The following is a 17,480-nucleotide window of genomic DNA, read 5'->3' as shown; positions in this document are numbered from 1 at the left end:
CAGCAGGCGATAAGAGCTCGTCCTCAAGATCAGTCTTTCGACGCAGTCTATTGAAACGCATTGCAGGAAAACAGCCGGAACGCATATAACTGCGTGGTGAATGCCGTTCGACATTGAGGAGCCCACCGCGTGAGCGTTCGCGGTGTCGCTTGGTAAGATTGCCCTAGTACGGTCAACAAAGAATGCGATAACATCGTTTGATTGAGTGAGTGCGCTTTCACAAGGCTACTGAGAACGGCGCGCGAGAATGCGGGGGGTGCACTCGAGGAAAGAACGAGGAAGAAGATACTGCTGTTCCCTAAAATTAAGTTTTACTTCACCAGAGAAAGTATTACCAGTTTTCATGACTCTGCAAAAGATACAACGAAATGTACTGTTTCTAAAACAAACTTATTATTAAAAGTTCTCAGAACGCAACTGTACAGTGCTCGGCAATGGAAACCCCACACTCGCAGTACGTGCCTGCCGGCAGTGAGGACGGCGGTAAGAGTGAGAGCGTTCGGACGCAGTCACAGTCACCATGCGTCCTGACCGCTCGCGCATGCGTCCCCGAACGCTAGCACGCTTACCACCACCCTCAATGCCAGCGGCTACGCGCTCCGAGTATCGGGGTTCAATTGCCGAGCACTGTGCATATGTTGCCGAACAATGTGAGCACTGTGCACATCACCCTACAGCTGGTTCAGTAGAGCAAAACTTTACGGTGGGGAAAATATAAGACACCCGTGCACCTTCCGCCACATGTATATAGTATGCAGGTCTCTCACAGAGTGGATCGAAATTGCCCTCCGTGGTACTTATCGATACCACTAGGTCTCAAAGGCTATGGCACGAGCAGACAAAATGAAGGTAGTAACGAAGGTTGATAGGGGACCAACGATAACTCTTCTCCTCGATGGTTCCTCGGACAATGATGTATGAAAATGGGAAAATAACGCATGAGATCGTGAAGGAGGAAAGTATGTGGGTGGGGAAACGTCGGGGTCATTGCCCCCGAAATGGGTACATAACAGCTCAAAGCTGGCATGGTGAGGAATGCGCAATTGCACGCCGTGTTGCGACGAGTATGTTATTTATATTCAATATTTATAGACTCGCGGCAAAGATAAGAGAGAAAGAGAGACGGAGATATATATACCGTATTTTTCGGTGTATAAGTCGCGGTTTTTTTCAGAATTTTTCGTGGGTGCGTCTTATACAACGATGCGACTTATATACATTCAAAATCGAGTTGGATGCCACGGCTTGGGTGGCGCTGTTTACGTCAAGCAGAGGTTATCTGATTGGTGGCTAAAGTCAAGGCACGAGAGAAAATTAAACCCTTCACTGTGAATTACGAATCCTCAACTTCATTATTTAAAGAAAAAAAGAGATAAATGTAATGATTAGTTCACTAAGTATTACGGCTAGGTGGCGCTAGCCGCTGCCCAATCTAAAGGGTACAGCCACATCCATCCATCCATCAAAATGGCGTCTACGGCGCTTCACCGCTACCTTTTTCCTTCCTCCGCGGCCTTCTGCGATGCACAGAAACCACATTTAAAAAGAAAGTAAGATTAACGGTAAGTTAACACCCTAAAGGTAACGCAGCTATGTAGTTTTGCACAAAAAAATAATCAGAGGGGAGAAAATGTGGAGGTATTTTTTAAATTATGAAAAGTAAGTTTGAATTTCAGAGCCACTTCCTTTACCGTCACTTCCGTCCGCCATAACGTCTTCCTTGCACTCGCTGTGTCGCTGTAGCTGCGCGCGTCTCGTGTGTTGTGTTGTGCGTCGTAGCATAGAGCCGGTAGCGCCGTAGAACCTCGCGAACCATGGCGCCGCTTGGAAAGCAAAGTCGGCGAAGCTATGACGCCAAGTTCAAGCTGCGCGCTGTTGAATTTGCCGAAAACCACGGGAACAGAGAAGCAGGGAGGCAATTCGACGTCAGTGAAAAAATAATCCGTGACTGGCGCAAGGCCCACAGCGTCCTCCGGACGATGAAGTCGACAAAGAAGGCCAACCGCGGCAAGAAGGCGCGCTGGCCGGACCTCGAGCGTAGCCTGCGCACATGGGTACTGCAACAACGAGCCGAAGGAAGAGGGCTGTCAACAGTGCAGCTGCGCCTGAAGGCGAAGGCTCTGGCAGCGGAGAGCAATGTTACGGGATTCAATGGTGGTCCGTCGTGGTGTTTCCGCTTTATGCGACGGAATCAGCTGGTTATGAGAGCCCGGACGACAGTGTGCCAGAAGCTGCCCGACGACTTTCAGGCGCAACTGGACAACTTCAGCTCATTCGTGAGGGAGGAAGTTGCGAAGAAGAATGTCAGCGCGAGCCACATCGTTAACATGGATGAAGTGCCGCTGACATTCGACATCCCGCTTGGGAGAAGCATCGCCGAAAAAGGCCAGAAAACTGTCACGGTGAGGACTACAGGCCACGAGAAGTCCCACTTCACCGTTGTGCTCGCCTGCTGCGCGGACGGCACAAAGCTGCCTCCCATGCTAATATTTAAGCGGAAAACCTTGCCGAAGGATAATTTCCCTCCTACAGTGGTGATTCAGGCGAACGAAAAAGGTTGGATGGACGAGGGAATGATGAGTGTGTGGCTTGACCGCTGTTTTTCCCGTCGACCAGACGGATTCTTCCACGTGAAGCCAGGAATGCTGGTAATGGACAGTATGCGGGCACACATCACCGATATTGTCAAGAAAAAGATCAGTTCAAAGAACTGTATGCCAGTGATTATTCCCGGCGGCATGACGAAGATGCTTCAGCCGCTTGACATTTCTGTCAACCGCAGCTTCAAGGCAGTTCTGCGACGTTCGTGGGAAACGTGGATGTCGGAGGGAGAACACAGCTTTACAAAAACGGGGCGCATGAGACGCGCGGAGTTCGGCGAAGTGGCGAAATGGGTGAGTGACGCTTGGGAGTCAATTTCTGCGAAGACCATTGTGGCGGGCTTTCGCAAGGCCGGTTTGATCCCCTGCGCGGCCGATGGCGACGTTGAAGAATCCGATTCGAGCGAGTCGGAGGACGACAGTGATGTGCCAGCAGTACTGCAACCAGAAGTAGCTGCATTGTTCGTGAGCGACTCGGAGGAAGACGACTTCGATGGCTTTGAATAAACGTCACCAAGCTATCGGAATAATAAAGGTACTTCTGAAAGTATTGTTTTTATGTGTGTTTAAAAGCGCTCGCACGCGTGACTGCCGATAGCTAGAAACGTGCAAAAGCGTTGGCCGTCGCAAGCATGCATTTTTGCAATGCATTGTCACGACGAGATACTTAAATGTCGGTGGTCGGATGAGCAAGTGCGTCTTCTACGCCGGTGCGACTTATGCACCGGTGCGACTTATATACGTTTTTTTTTCAGAAAAACTGCTATTTTGAGGGGAGTGCGACTTATACAAGGGTGCGACCTATAAACCGGAAAATACGGTATATATATATTATATATTTACAAGAATGAGCACCTATGTACAAGAAAAGAATCAACACTGGCTCTCTGTCGTGTACAAGAGACGAACACGTTGACAATACTTCGAAAAATTTAAAAAGAGACGCAAAAAAAACAGCACTCTGGCGTCATCATTCAGCTATTCTGGGATGTGCACGTACACCACGGCTTTTTTTTTTAATACGCGGTGGTTCTGCAAAGGTAAAATTATGATTCCACGTCGTCGGCTCGGTCGTCTCTTTCTGAAGGAAGCAAAGACAAAACAATGACCCGCTGCCGAAGAGAATACGACGTGGCAAATGACATCAACAATACAACTCCACAGGCGCCGGGCCGGGTTGCGGGGGAATTATCGGGTCGCCAAGAAACAATGGTCGGGAGGCTTATTATTGGTAGACTGGGACAGAAACGAAGCGGATTTCAAACGTGGTTCGGGAGGTGGCGGAGAGAAGAGCCGCGGTTGGCGCCATTACTTTCATCGTCGATCGGTTGAATCGGTCACACACACATAGCCAAATATGCATGTATAACTCATTGCTTTCCCACCGATTACTTTTATACGATACAGCATGAGTGGTGTCGAGAAAAAAAAATGATGTATTACGCGCTACTGACGAAACCATTCACAGCAACGTTTGATTGTACACGAAGGAACGAAACTGGTAGCAGATAGTGGCATAGGCATCGACAGGATTTTGCCCTAAGGATGCAAGCCTGTGCTGCATCGTGGTGGGACAACGGGGGAGGAGGGCTAGTGCAACTGTGGCTTGGAGGGAAGTGGGGCAAGGGCCCCTCTTGCCGAACCCTGCCGACGCTTATTTAAAGTAGCGTGGAGTATACCGGCGCTCCCAGTACAACGCGTTTAGCTTAAAGAACAACTAAAATCCTTTCCGTTCACTTATGCAGGCAGAAAAATATTAGGTTGCGGCAAATAGTTCGAACAGCGCTTGTCTCACACTCATGACGCCTGGAAAGACGGGGCAACATTAAAAAAAATCGGGTTATAGCTTCAGGGTAGTGAGGGGGGAATGGGTGCTGGGGGGGGGGAACCGTATATTGCTTGTGACGTGCCCGCGGCACGTCGTATTTCGAAGAGCAGAGCGTTCTCTTTGCCTCCACTATACCGATATCACGTAACCTCTCTCGCGCACAAAGATGCCCTTTTTTCCCCGTACTACGTTATGTATAAGGAGAACACGTGTATATTCTATGTATGTATGTGTGTATATATATATAGTATATTCGGTATAGAGTACAAGAACGACAACACAAAAAACGCGAGAGAGTACACTTGCGGATAAGATCGGGGTGCCCGGTATGATCGAAACAAAAGTATACGCGAAAACCAGAAACAACGCAGCAACAGCAGTAAGCAGGCGCGCGGTATACGCTCAGACGTCAACTCTTAGCACCATGACGCAAAACGAAACGAAGGTGGGGTGGTTACAGAATGTAGCGGCAGCAGGCAACCGATCGCGTGGGTGAAAACAACCTCGTAAAGCCGAACGTCAATCATCTCTAACGTAGTGACGTGCGCAGTCGGCGTGCTCTCGGGTATCCCGATTCGTGGGCCGCCAACGAAGCCTCCAAGATACCCGGCGATGTCACTTGGTCTCGGAGGTTATTCAATCCCCGAGCGAAAAAAAAGCAAAGCTAATGGCGAGGAGCGTACAAACTGCAGCTTCTCGTACAACCTCGTTACGTCACCGAATTCCTTGCCCCGCTATACACAATATGGCGGCATCCTCCTGCGATCACTAGCAGTTTGATACCTTCACGGCATGCTTAATTGACTTGACCTAATCGAAAGCATATCGGGCAGAAAACCAAAACGGGTTAGCAGGTCGACAGTGAGTGAAAATAGGCTGTAAGCTACTTGATGCGTGCAACTTATCGTCACAATGGTCCTCAAATATGGCGGCCTGAATGACACTATAGCGTAAGCCATTCATGAAAGGTTTGCTTCAGCACCTGTCCTGTGTACTTCTTCATTTCGCGTCTTCGCCATTTTGCGTTGTTTTACCATAAAGTTAAACCAACTAGCCCAGTTTTGCACGCTATAAAAGGTAGCCTGCACAAGACGTTAAGCACCGTGCTTGTGCAATAACACGGCGGTTATGATGGCGGAAGTGCTAACCATATGTAAGAATTGCATTAAAGCTGAAAATGAAAGGCAAGTTTGGTACGTATGTCTTTGCATTTTTTTCGCTGATTATTTCGCGGATGCGACGTTGCGTCGCTGTATCCTGGTGTGTGTCATAAGAACATTGCGCACTGACTTCGAAAATAGTCGATGCAGTGCCGACGTTTACTGGAAACCATACAGACTGCACCCAGAAGTGTTGAATTCGGGCGCAATGTTCCTTTCTCGCAGTAATTCTCGAGAAAATGAAATGAATGAAGCAACTTGATTTAATACTCGTTGAAAAGTAAAAAAAAACGCGAGCGCGAAACCTGGATATAGCTCGAGTAGCGATTTTGTTTCGCTAACAACAGTTCAGAGGCCTGGAGATCGGCACAAATGACCCTTGCACTAGCCCATTTGTTACGCAGCGAATGGCTAACAAAGAAACTCCGCCACTTGCAACAAGAACGACGTCCAATCTCACATATGCTTGTACCACCAGCATCAATTGTCGAACGCTGTTACGTAATGCAATACCCCTAGTCTTGAAACGCCTGACCGATACGCAGTCCCACACGAATGAACGGTTTGTGCTCAGGTATTCTCCCTTCATCAAATATGACAAGAACACGTACTCGATTACTCATTCATAGTTACTTATGACGCCGAAACGCCTGGTCGCGTGTTTAGAAAAAGCGTTTAACCATTAAGAGCACTCGGTACTGTACTACAGGAAAGCAGAAAGCCGTCTCAGATTCTTTCACACTACGCAAAGGAATTCGCGTGGCTCGTTATTTTCGAGTCTAGACACAAGTTGGGTGCGCGTATAACAGTGCAAGGAACCACAGAAACGGAGACAGTTGTACGGCACAAGCAGCTACCTAAGTTCAAGAAAAGGGAATTCAGCGAAAAAAAAAAATGGGGAGGCGAGTTTGAAAGCGGCGGGCGTTGTATGAATAATCTTCCTTTTTTTTGTTAAATTTTAGTGCGACGTCAACGCCGCTGGCAGTAGTGGCTTGGTTTTTTTTTCTCTCTTGTTTTCAGAGACGACGGCCGGCCTCTAGCTACCCTTTGTGAATCGTTCAAGGGTCGAAGGCGATCGGCGAGTGTTATCGCGAGTTAAAGAATGGGGAGGGAAGGGGGGAACCACGTATGGGGTCGGCCGGAGCCTTAAGGTGAACGCACGGTTGTTGGTGGACTGATAAATGACGACGCAGCACGCGTTCATGTCCCCTCATAGTGGATGCTCAGAATTCCCAAGTAGCGAGAGATTGACGCACGGACACGTATCACAATGATGGCTGATAAACGCAACAGTGAGAGACAAAAAAAGATGCCCATAAGCGTGCGCACATGAGAAGGGGTGTCAAATTTGCACCATATCGTTACTCAGTAAAGCCTCTCATTATTTATTGTGTAGGGTTATTAATAAGTATGTTTTCGATGGTGGCCGAGGAACCCTAATTTTGCATTGCAAGAACTGCCTACTTTCAACGTTTAATCTTGGAAAGTTGGTCGCCAAAAGCGAGACTTTGCGTGAAGCACGCCAATGCATCACTTTCATTTAGGCGTCCATTGCGAAGCTTCTCTTTTGGACTTGACCAGTAAGAAGAGAAGGGGGGTTGGGGGTGCACAGATTTTTTTCAATAGAGACGCGACCAAACACCTACACCTATGCATTTCACGAATAATTTTATCTGTTTTACTTCAGCGATGTAGGAATGACAGATGTACACACGTTCACTGCTGGGGTGAAGCTTGCGCAAGTAAAAGAATCCACTTTTTTTTGGTGAATATATTCAGCGTGTCTATTTTAATGCAGAAATTAGTTCACCTTCCACAGCAAAGACCAACACTTGCTTGTTGCGGTTGCCTCACGTGGGCTGCCGGTTCAAAATAAAACTAGTGATAGCCAAAACGCAAGCTGACAGAAAACAAGATATAGTCCTGCGCGATATGGTTAGATGGTATTCTTCAGGTTTCAGCCGAACTAAATAAACTTGTGCTGAATAGATGTCAGTGCTGTCCATTGTCACTAGGAGTCAGGCGGCAGGAAATGCAACAGCACAATAAAAATGAGGCCGAAGAAAAGATCGGGCGAGTCACATGTATCTCTGATCAGCACCCAATTCCGCCTTTACGCGTCCTACCTGCAATTTCCGAGAGTGCAGTCACTCTCACCAGTGCAACACATGCTGCGATCGCCGTCGGCCCGAGACATGTAACAGGAATAGACACACACGCAACCTCGCAGGGAACTCGACACCACCGTGATTGTTGTCGGAAAAAAAAAAAGAAAGAAACGGTAGCCCGTCCTCTCGTGCTCTATTTTTTTCCTGACTGTCCCGTTCAGTGTGTGGGGCAGAATCAGGTTGACAGTCATCATTCACCACTGTCACCTATTTCGCGTATGTATGTACAAACCGCAACGCATCACCGCCCGACTTCGCCACAATCATTAAAACGCCGAATGATGTATACAGGTGGCTGACCTATGTAAGACACCTGGCTTGCAGGGTATACATGACACGATTCTATTACCGGAAGGCATCGGAGCCGTCGCCATTCCGCCGTGCTGTCGCCTCCGTGGCTTAAGATGGGGAACGACGAGAGATAACTTGGAGGTAAAGTTTGTTGCATCGTCCGAGTGTCGCTGAGTGTCTGTATCGGCATGCACGTTTGCAGCCAAGCTAGCTGCCACAAATTGGCACGAAAGCGTGATACACGTCAAAGCACGCGTCGTTGGTCGTTTAGTATTGCTTTCATTTTTTTTTCTATTCGTACACACAATGCAACAGTGAATGTATATTAAGTAGTACCAAGAACAGCCGGAGAAAACGAAAAGAAAGAAAAGAGAGGTTAGTCTACATTGATCGAAATGCAAGAGCCTCAGGAGATTTTCGCTCCAACATTCCCAAAAGATACCACGTGACCAGTCATCTCCGTGAGCAGCGTGAACCTGCGGCAGTAAATCAAACGAACAGTGGCGCCGTATTTCGTTTCGGGAGGTTTCTTTTTATTTTAGCTGCAGGCAGTGCGCCAACCACCGATCGACTAACCTACGTCGAGAACGGCTATTTCGTAGCTCGTAAAATAACTAGCGCGTGACGTCACACAGTACACCGTCGTGTCACGTGATGACGCGCTAGGGGCGTCGTAACTGTAGCATCATCGTGACATTAGGAGGGGACCGTTTTACCCAGTGCGATACGACCGAGTCACGGATTTAGTTACATGCCGCGACCCAGCTGCGTGGCTCTTCCGGCAGGACGCAATGTCGCATTTCCGGTCTGTTGCTCGCATTCTGGTGTGCAAGGTGCGCGCTGACTATAGTTGAACCTGCGAACAGGAGATTACCGTCGCTTTAGCAAGCGTGTCGCCGATATATGATCAAGTGACAGAATCTGAGCTCACTCGAGAAACGAATATTGAACGAACAGCGCAGCCGAAAGAACGCAGGAACGGGTACCTTTGTGGTATTGTTTGTTCACGTTGTCATTATTTGTTAGGCGAATGTCCGAGCGAAGCTGCTGAACCCACTGACGCACGCTGCTGTTTAGTTCGCCGCTGCACACGGAGATGTAAGCCAAGTCGGGGCGACAGCACAGCCGCCGCTCACGCAACTTCTCCCGCTCCAAACAACGCGGATGTCCACGCCAGACGGGGAAAAAATAAAAAAATAAACACGCTCGCTACGACCCTCTCCTACGCACGAGGAGCACACAGAGAGAAAGACCCGTTAGCCCGATGGCACACAACACAAACACACCGTAATAGGAGACACATGCGAGACTGTTTCATTTCTTGTTCGTCCATGGGCAGGTGAGAAGGAGAGAGAGAGAGGAGAAAACATAGGCGGAATGGGGAACACGCTTATTGCCAGCACTTTAGTGAAAAAAAATCGCAGTGACTGCAGTTTGCGCCGACGTCGACCAAGAGAGAGAGAACTCTTTAAAATAGCGAGCGTGCAGTCGGGTCATTTGCCTCTACATGTAACGCGCGCTGTGGGCTTCGAATACACGTTGATCAGAAAAAAGCTTGAAATTCACAAACCGGCACGATCAGTTAGGGATGAGGCGAGCGTGTGTCGAGTGGAAATTTCTTATCGTATAAGCAATCCAACTTCGACCGGCTATTCAGACACTAGACCCATGAAAGCCACAAGCTGAATCCTACAAAACTATACAGCGAATATATTATTGTTGCTTATTTTTAATGCTTCCTCGACAGATTTCAGGCGATCGGCGGATCGTTTATCCCATTATATATATATATATGTATATCTAGTGTACTGATATACAATAACAACACAGGAGAGAGAGAAAGATAGATATATAGTGAAACACCAACGGAATCCGCGAATGACTTGTTACAATGCGTCAGGATTAAATATTTATAATGAGCACGAACGTGTCGCGGATAGCAACTATACATTATCGAAGCCTCGTCTCAAACTACACCTCTGCACATACATCTATGTATACATATATATATTCGTACTTCTCCATATTGAATAACAGCGCTTCGGTTCATATTTCTTAAAACATAAACGGGTGCACAAACAGCGTCAGAAGCGGCAAATAGTGAAAAACGAAACTATAGCGTAATGCTTCAAATAGATTCAACAATACACATTGCGCGAGTATAATGCACGGGCTATAAGGTCTGCAGGCCACTGCCGCCCTTACATATATATTTTTTTTCTTTACACAGACATCGGGGATGTCGGCATCAGCCACTTTTCGTTTCGCTTTTTTTTTTTCGAAACTAACTTCTCGCCACGTCTATGACAGCATCGGGACATGATCACCCCTGAAAGCGACGATATCGACAATGCGACGACCACCACAAGTGCGCAACATTGCCGACAAAAATAAACAATTGAAAAATAAAAGGCGACCAACACTGGCATATGCACACACAAGCACACAGGCGCACGCGAATGCGCACATTGGCCGAAAAAAGGAGCAGATATATCCTCTACGACAATTCTCACTACCTGATCTCATTGTGTCGTCTTTCGATCGGGAAGCTTTTTTTTTCTTCTAAACAGCACCTCGCTCCAAAGATATATGTATATACATACTCCGCCGTTTAGCTCTTGCGATTCTTCCGTACTGCAGTTGAAGCTGCGGGAGTATTACGTGCACGAATAGACACTTCAAGTGCGATTCCCCATTTCCAGCTCGCGAGACGTGGTTGTACGATAGACACACCAAGTCGCTTGCAAGAGTAGGACAAATAGCAACGACGAAGGCCCCAGTATACTTATATATATAAGGAATTGCGCAGTCTCTGTTACCCCATACTTTTAACTGCAGTCCAGAAGAAACGCCTAGTATAACGATGAGCGAAAAGAAAAAAAAAACAGAAAAAAAACACACGAGTCGCTTTCCGTACGTTCTTCACCGCTACCATGATTCCGGTGTGACCGGCCTATAAGTATGTAAGTGCAGGGGCGTGGCTGCACCTTATAAATAGCTCGCCGAGCGTCGCCCATTGCACATTACGAAGCACGGGCGATCTAACACGTACGACCAGAGTTGCCCACAACACACACAGTGCGTAACGGATGGGAGGAACGCGCCGAATGTGCGGAGGAACTCGTGGTAGCTACCGAGTGTATAGAGAGAGACAGCGGCAGCACAGTGGCGCGCCAAACGCAGGAACAGCACGAACTTCGTTGCCGCCGCCGAGTCCTTGTCCTGAGGTCCCTTGTCCTTGCCGTCGCTGGCTGGAAGCGGGTAGGAGGGGTTGTTGTCCGGTAGTGTGGTGGGTTTCTCCCCGATTTCCTCCTGCTCTGCTCTACAAGGCTGGGTCGTCGATCGAGTGGCCTGCTGCCGCGCGGGCGTCTCGGCGGACAGTGCGGCGAGAGCGCTGAAGAAGGTGGGGAAGGCGGGGTGCGCTGTTCCTGGCGGCCGACGGGGCCTGTCCTTAGGACAAGCCCAGCCAGCTGCCCAGTGTGGACACCAGGATGATCACCAGGATCACCACGCAAATCAGGATCATGATCTTCTTCTGCGGATGAGTTAAGAAGAAAGAGAGCGAACGCGGCGACAACAAACACTCAGATGGATGTAAAAGCTCGAAGTGTGCACGGTGAGATAGGGTTAAATAAGTGGCGGATTACTCCGTCTGTACGCGGTGATTACTGTTACATTTTACACAAGAGGGTGAATCTACACAGTATGTATGTATGTATGTATGTATTCTCCAAATTTCTTTTTACTGTATTAGCAGAACATAATGTTGCACTAACTCCAATTTTCGAAGCAATCTCTAGCACAAAGCCACAAACAACAGGCGGTCTAAAATGATAAAAGACATTGAACGACTTTCGCAACAGTATAACGCCATGCCACAATGACGTTGTTCAACGCAAACTCTCGCTACACCACACATCACTTCTGCTGCTACGTCCTCTACACGAGCTACTTTTCATAGAACTGCACATGACAGCTATTATCCACACACTTGATTAAGCATGAATTAGTACGCTGAGAAGCGATAAATTTTTTATCTTCAACCTGTGCGGGACTAGGCAGGTTGAGAAACACTGCCAAAACCAAGACTATTTTGTTGTTCCTGTAAAGCTGGCTTCTCCACTCATGAACCCATATTGCAAAAAAAGCCTAATTTAGAGCAGACATGCGACACGAGATGGCGAGTGTGGGTGAGATTCTTTTCAATCAATGGCGTTAATTTCGAGGGGTGGAGAGAGAGAGAGAAGGGGGGGGTTCAGTGGAGTCCTGGTCTCCTTGTGTAGGGGCTGGGAGAGAGTATACTCTTGTAAACGACCCCCCCTTTTTTTCCTTCAGACTTATCTTTCAAACATCATATATTTAGCTTGCTTGAATGTACGGTTGATTCGACTTTAACGCGTATTTATATTGCAGTGTATACTTTTATGCCCCGCCGCGGTGGTCTAGTGGCTAAGGTACTCTGACCCGCAGGTCGCGGGTTCGAATCCCGGCTGCGGCGGCTGCATTTTCGATGGAGGTGGAAATGTTGTAGGCCCGTGTGCTCAGATTTGGGTGCACGTTAAAGAGCCCCAGGTGGTCGAAATTTCCGAAGCCCTCCACTACGGCGTCTTTCATAATCATATGGTGGTTTTGGGACGTTAAACTTCACATATCAATCAGTGTATACTTTTATGCGATCCCCGCCAACTGTGCGAGACTAATGAAATCAAAACTGCTACCTGACCACTTTCGATATGTGGGGTTTAACGTCCCCAAACTACTATCTACGATTATCAGAGCAGCCGCAGTGGAGGGCTCCAGAGATTTAGACCACCTGGGGTTCTTTAACGTGCACCCAAATCTGAGCACACAGGCTTACAGCATTTTCGCCTCCATCGGTAATGCAGCCGCCGAAGCCGGGATTCGATGCCACGACCTGCGGGTCAGCAGCAGAGTACCTCAGCCACTAGACCATCAACCCGACCACTAGCAGAAAAGACTCAATACAATAACACTACTACGCGAGCTGGGAACCCACGCTCGTCATTTAATCTTATGTCGAAGAGTCACTTAAGTATTTCTATAAGTAAGGATAACACCTATAATTATAAGAAAACCAATTTCACCGGAAGGACAACTCAATGAATGAGATAGCAAGAAACTGTAATATCATACGGGGTAAGGCTGGCAGATAACTTCTTTGCATCCGGTTTCGCTCAAAAGCCAACTCTAGCAATTTTTCCAGGTCATTGGATCTCAACAAAATTCACTGGATGCGTCAATTTACACGTTTGGGTCTTTCATGCCAAATTGCAGGCTTGAGAGTTTTGCGGATTCTTTTCAAATGAATTTTATAGCATGCCTCCAAACGCTCACCTCACTTGCCAGAATTAACGACAACATTGCGCGTGTGACGTTGAGTTTTGCCTGGAGGAGGTGATGGAAGTGATGTCACTGCAGTGTCTGCTTGTCTGTTATGTTTATTTACAACGCTTATAGAAGAAACACATCCCCCTCGACCCTCCTTGAAAGTTCGGACTTGGAACCCTTAGAACGCAGGCGCTCCCGTGAAAGACTGAAACTGTTTTATCAGATCTATCACAGTAACCTTGGAATCGATAAAACTAAATATATTCTACCGTCGAAATCACATATAACCCGGTCACACCACAGCAAGAAAGTCCAGGAATTTTCATGCAGAACCACTGCTTTCCAAAAATCATTTTTTTCCCGAGCAGCACGTAGTTGGAATGCCCTGCCCGATGAAGCTGTTTCATCCACAACTGTCGTTTCATTCATGAATGCGATAGCAAATCTGCCAGCTATCTTTTGAACTTTTTTTCTTTCTTTCTTTTTATTTCATTGTCACCGCATTTAATCTCTCCCGTGTGTGTCTGAGTTGTATTACTTTCCTATGTTCAGCGCTAGCTCAATTGTATCACGCTTTGTCGATTGTGTCGATATGCGTTTTTTTTCGCCTTTTTTTATCAACAAAACTTGCTCATTCTGAAGCGCTGCATTGACTTCAATGTTTGTAAATCCCCGTTTTTCTTCTATATTTCCCCCCCCGACATATTTTTTCTGTTTTAAGCTTCTGTTGTTTTCTTGCCGTGGAAAATGTCCAATCAAGTGTATCTGTCACCCATTCCTGCCTACGACTTCGCATAGAAGTCGGCAGTATTCACTAAATAAATGAATTTTGTGGGTTTGGCTGGCGCTTCCTTTGTTGAGCGTGCGACAGGTGGCAAGTGGTATTGCGTTGCTGGCCGCATACGATTCGCCATATATTCACCATAACAGCGTAATCGTATCAGCGGATCGCGCGGGCACAAACTTGAACGGAGTGGACAGGTAGTGCCATCTGGCGGGCATCAAGCGTAATCAAGCAGGTTCGGGCAAACGCTTACGTCGCACGTAGAAGTGCACCACTCGGTTCAGTTTCGGTTTTGGTATGGTGGTTTTCACTCAATTAAAAATTATTTACGAATTTGTCGAGCATATGTCAGCGCCAGATGGTAGATGGTAGAACACCAGATGGTAGAAATTTCCGGAGTCCTCTACTACGGCGTCTTTTACAATTATATCGTGGTTTTGGGACGTCAAACCTTAGACTATTGTTATCGCCACTTAAGATCGTGGTGTTGGCAGCCCTCGGAGGTGCACCAGTCACACCTGTATTCGTATGCGACATCTGTTAGTTGACGCTTTCTAAATACCCTCGGAGGTGCACCAGTCACACCTGTATTCGTATGCGGCATCTGTTAGTTGACGCTTTCTAAATAGTACAATGGCCGGCGATCAGCTGTTTCTGGCACGGCGATTTCATGAGGCCATATTTCATTGTTGGCCGAATAATTATTAGGCCATTCGTGCCAATTACGCCTGTGCAACTGGCACTGTGCCCACGCAAAAAATGGCATAGCATGTGTACCATGGTACACATGCTACGCCAAGTCTGCATCAGTGTAGTTGTATGTGCTAGTAGCATCTTTGAAGGTGTACAGAGGCATGGTAACAAGGACAGAGACAAAAAGACGGACGTGCGCTGGCATCCGAGTGAAACTTGTTAGCGAAAATATTACAGTACGTACTAAGGAAGAGAGAGGCTCTGATTGATTTGATTGATTCATATGTAGGCTTCAACATCAAAAAAGCACCATATGATTATGAGAGAAGCCGTAGTGATGGAACTCCAGAAATTTCAACCACACGAGGTTCTTGAAGAAAAGAGAGGCTCTAGTTAGCGTCAACAAACCAGATAGGAACAAAGAAAAAAGTTGAGCTTTGGTAAAGATAAAACACCATAAGATGGACATTGCTGAAATAACCAGTGCTGACACATTGCCCCCGTTCACTTCCCAAGAAGCAAGCGCTCATGTCGGAGGTGAGAGATCCACATTATGAAACTATAACAGTGGTGAAGGGGTAGAGAATCCACCTCGCTGGATCTGCTGGGTTTGATTCCCAATGGTACTGGGCACCCATCTGCTTTTGTAAAGGAGCGAGAGGTACCCTTACCACATTTGGTAGCGTGTGGGTACTTGACCCAAGATGGCGGTCTCCGAGCCGAGGTCAAGGTGGCCGTTTTAAGGCTACATTCTTTAGATAAAGGTGTTCTCTCTCTCTTTATGCTATACCTCCCCCCAACTTGTTTGGCTGCCTTTAATTTATTTAAGAAAGTTTACTGCATCTTACGTAGCTTTAACAGTGAACAAAGCCCAACAAGGCAATGTATAAGCCCACGAGGTAATGGCAAGCCGACGTGGCAACTTCCCAAAGGTGTGATCACCTACATTTTATACCATGGTACAGGAAGTGCGGTCGTTATTGATTGTTTCATCTTAGCCCAAATAACTTCAGTGGCTTTTAATACCGTAAGTGCTATGCAACCCGTTGCAAGCATCGTGCTCACTTATCAGCTTTTTAAAAACCAAGGAGCCCATAACTTTTCATTCATACTACCTCTACACCGTTGCAATACATGTGCTCACGAGGGAGTCAATGAACCCCTCTTAAAAACAGGTTATTACATGTGCTATGCAAATGCCGAGTTGACGTGCGCTGATACATAAGAAAACAAGACCACATTAACTCTAACATACTTTACATGCCTCCTTCTTCATTCAATCGATATAAATTGTATTCTAAACAAAAAATTTTATTTGCACAAGGAAAATGAAAATAATTACGGGGTTCGTTATTTTCTAGTTCAAGCTACGTAACCAAAGACTAATGATAACCGAGGTAAATATCAAAAACAAGAAGAATGTGGCCATTGATGAAAGTGAACTTGTAATCAATGAAGTTGAATGATTTTATAAATTAAAGATGTAAAACTGTACAAACTATGCTTAAGGCAGCAGCTGCCCTCAATCCAGTTTTCGAAAAATTTGTGAGAATGTAAGACGTAGGTTTGTAGGCATTAGCCAGTGCCATTCATGATTTTGGCAATGGTCATTCAATGTTCTTAAAACTGCAGATATTGTGAAGTACAGTACGTTTAAATTAAGCAAAACCTGAAAGGACGAAAAAAAATTTGCATTTAACAAGGGTTCCCTTTAATAAGAAGAAAACAGAGGCACAAAATTAAAGAAAGAAATCAATCATATTAAGGCAGTTGTTCCAATTAAGCAGTGGTAACATTTAAGAGATTTTCGTTATTTTGAGTGCCCTGTATATGCGAGTTTCAGAACTAACCGGTGTTTAAATAAGCCAGTGTGTTCCTAAAATTTGTTCAGGAACTCTTACAGAGTCATTTTCATAGAGACTAGAGAAAACTGATATACCAAAAGAGAAACACAAAAGTAAAGAGTGAAAGAAACATAACACAAAGGCACAGAAAACAACAAAGTAAAATGTATATATACTGTATTTATATATATGCACATACATTTTTCTTCTGGCACACAGAATAGCTATTACCGACAGCCTAGACGAGTTATGGACACAAAAAAGAAATGAGAAAAAAAAACCTAAAAAAAAAGGAACAGACACGGCAATCAACACAGACTAAAAGTTTCAAAAATTACACGACAGTTTTTTCTTAAAAGAAAATGGGTAAGCAAAGTCACAAATTCACATCGATTGGTCACAAATCTGAGTACAGCAGCAATTTTCCATTGCTAGCCAAGCAGCAGCCAAGCCATGTATCATATAACTAGTACTTCCACCAAAGAAAGGCTTGTGCCACTGACACAAAACTACAGTGTATCTAGATTTATGTTTTCACTAATGGCAGAGACAATACAACTGGGATAACACCTAGAATTGCCAACAAGCAGGTACATCAAGCAATTATTTTCCCCCTGTCATAACCAAACGTGCATTTTTCACACAAAGGCGCATTGACTACACAAGCTTCAACTACCCTGCATTTCTAAGGAATTGCAGGTTTTTAGACAAGTTGTCAGGTGCTGTAGAATCTGAGTCTCCAACGCTTAGTTCATGTCACTAA

General features: G+C 46.3%; 2 protein-coding genes across 2 annotated transcripts in view; one reads left to right on the top strand and one right to left on the bottom strand.

Moving 5' to 3' along the window:
* Uba3 (Ubiquitin-like activating enzyme 3) overlaps window positions 1-17,480 on the top strand; it is a 75,554-nt gene that overhangs the window by 6,566 nt on the left and 51,508 nt on the right. The window lies entirely within an intron of this gene.
* LOC119174575 (syntaxin) overlaps window positions 11,220-17,480 on the bottom strand; it is a 28,249-nt gene continuing 21,988 nt past the window's right edge. The window contains exon 10 of the mRNA XM_037425555.2: window positions 11,220-11,582. Within this exon, the coding sequence (XP_037281452.1) occupies window positions 11,499-11,582 (84 nt within the window). The 3' untranslated portion in view covers window positions 11,220-11,498. The remainder of the gene's footprint in view (window positions 11,583-17,480) is intronic.

The sequence above is a fragment of the Rhipicephalus microplus genome, chromosome 3 (genome assembly GCF_043290135.1).
Source record: "Rhipicephalus microplus isolate Deutch F79 chromosome 3, USDA_Rmic, whole genome shotgun sequence".
NCBI lineage: Eukaryota > Metazoa > Arthropoda > Arachnida > Ixodida > Ixodidae > Rhipicephalus > Rhipicephalus microplus.
The sequence above is the reverse complement of the archived record's forward strand: the minus strand, read 5'-3'. Positions and strand labels throughout refer to the sequence as shown.